At 26.6% G+C, this 2,380-nt stretch overlaps 1 protein-coding gene across 1 annotated transcript; it reads left to right on the forward strand.

The window, feature by feature from the left end:
* Window positions 1-428: 428 nt before the first annotated feature.
* Window positions 429-2,268, forward strand: LOC124419073. Its single transcript, XM_046947323.1, has 2 exons — window positions 429-553; window positions 1,433-2,268. Exons 1-2 carry the CDS (start codon window positions 430-432, stop codon window positions 1,789-1,791), a joined length of 483 nt encoding a protein of 160 aa, XP_046803279.1. The 5' UTR covers window position 429; the 3' UTR covers window positions 1,792-2,268.
* Window positions 2,269-2,380: the final 112 nt, after the last annotated feature.

A 2,380-nucleotide genomic window follows, 5' to 3' on the forward strand; every position in this document is an offset into this window, starting at 1 on the left:
CTATCTATCTATCTATCTATATATCTATCTATTTATCTGTCTATCTATCTATCTATCTATCTATCTATCTATCTATCTATCTATCTATCCATCTGTCTACCTGTCTATCTATCTGTCTGCTGTCTGTCTGTCTATCTATCTATATATCTATCTATCTATCTATATATCTATTAACCAATGTATCTATCTATCTATCTATCTATCTATCTATCTATCTATCTATCTATCTATCTATCTATCTATCTATCTATCTGTCTATCTATCTATCTATCTATCTATCTATCTATCTATCTATCTATCTATCTATCTATCTATTAACCAATCTATCTATAACCAGTTGTGGCATCGTGATTGTTTTTCAATTTTATTGTGTTTTATAAATATTTAATTTTTCCATTTGACATTTTTACACAATTTTTTCAGCGACAAATGGAAGTTTATCGTTTGGAACCCAATACCACATATGAATTTCGAATATGGGCCAACAATCAATTAGGAAGTGGTGAAGTTGTTACAACAAATGTTACAACATTACCGGAAACAAAAGAAGAAGGTGAGTTAATATTTTTAAAACGTTATAAATATTTTTCGAACGTTAGTTTTACTTTTAAAATATTTGAGTACAAAAAAGAGAGTTTAAACCAAAAGTAAAAAACCGAAAGTGTTAAAGTTATTTAAGTATTATAAAGCTATTTGGGAAATTTTACATGTTTAAAAAAAAAAGAGAAACCCGCAGTATTTAAAATTTCATTGAAACTTAATTTTAAAAAACATAATCTTCATTTAGAGTAATTATTGTATTTATTTCAAAAAAATTTTGTTTAAATGTTGTATCGATGTTTTAGTTAAAAAAAATACTATTATTTAAGTATAATTATTGTATTGTAATATTATTTTATATAAGTTGTAAAAAACACCATTTCGTAAAGGAAATTAAATTTTACAGAATACAATTAGTTAAACTTTACTCTTAACTTATAGAGTGAATAATTTATAAAAAATAAGTTGTGAATATTTTGAAATCCGCAAAAGATGATGAAATTGATAATTGTATATTTTCTTTGGAAATGGTGTTTATATATTTGGTGTAACTATTACTACTATTAAAATTAATGTTATAAATGTATTTTATTTCCTTTATTCTCTTTTCTTCATATTCCTAATTTGGATATCTCCTTTCCTATCTTAATTAATCCTTTTTATTCGAATTATTATTGTGTCCCTCGTATATAAATTCATTCTTCATATATACTTATCTTTTCAAATCATAACTCGTTATCTTTGAAACTTCATGGCACCTTTTTTTAATAACTCTACTTAATAATCATCACCCATCTATTTCTTACTTTCTAATTTTTCTCCCTTTTCGTTACATTATATCTCTCTTTCTCGCACATTTCCCTTTTATACTTAATATAATAAACGTTTTTAGATTTAATACGCCTTATACAACCAGATTTAGATAATTTTGATCCACGTATATGGATTGTTGCTGTCAGTATAGTACTTGGAACATTTGTGATATTAGCTATTGGATTATGTATAGTTCTAACCAAAGAGTGCTATCAATCATCTCAAGCGGGTACTGAAACAAATTCTATTTGTATTAATAGTAATCAAAATAATCAAAAAATTTCATATTTTAATAATACTAGACATGGTAGTAGTGATGTTTCAAATAATATTATTGTTGTTGTCGATGATGATAGTGGTGGTGATCATAATCATGATCTCGAGAATCTCCATCATCAGCAGCATCAACATATTATTGTGGATGTTGTTAATGCTTAACTTAAAATTTTATGTGTTTTTTTGGTTAATTTTTTGGCTGTAAATAGTTTTTTTGTGTGTTTACAGTTATTTACAAAAATAATGTGAAACTTATAGATGCATTTATAACCAGCAATATATTTTTTTTTTTTTTAATTTTCTATTGAGACTATTGCCATGACGATAGTTCAGACTATAGCTAAGACTATAGTTAAAAATATAATTAACTCTATAATACCGATTTATGTCAACACTATAATCCTGATTATAGTGTCACTTTAGTCCAGTCTATAGTGAGTCTATAGCCTAGACTTTAGTTAAAACTATGTCCACGACTATATTTAAGACTACAATCCAGACTACAGTTAGGACTATAGTTAAAGCTATAGTCCATACTGTAGTTAAGGCTATAGTCCAGACAATAGTTATTACCACATATATAGTCCTGACTACAGTGAAGACCTATAGTTTATATAATAGACTATAGTCCAGGCTATAGTAAAGACTATAGCAAAGACTATAGTCCAGACTATAGCAAAGACTATAGTCCAGACTATAGCAAAGACTATAGTCCAGACTATAGCAAAGACTATAGTCCAGACTATAGCAA

Source organism: Lucilia cuprina, chromosome 3, assembly GCF_022045245.1.
Source record: "Lucilia cuprina isolate Lc7/37 chromosome 3, ASM2204524v1, whole genome shotgun sequence".
NCBI lineage: Eukaryota > Metazoa > Arthropoda > Insecta > Diptera > Calliphoridae > Lucilia > Lucilia cuprina.

Bases quoted from the DNA above. Each gene is read 5' to 3' on its own strand.
- LOC124419073 (XM_046947323.1), top strand. From the start codon at position 430: ATGGAAGTTTATCGTTTGGAACCCAATACCACATATGAATTTCGAATA. The intron at 554-1,432 runs GTGAGTTAATAT...AAACGTTTTTAG, and splicing joins ACCGGAAACAAAAGAAGAAG to ATTTAATACGCCTTATACAA.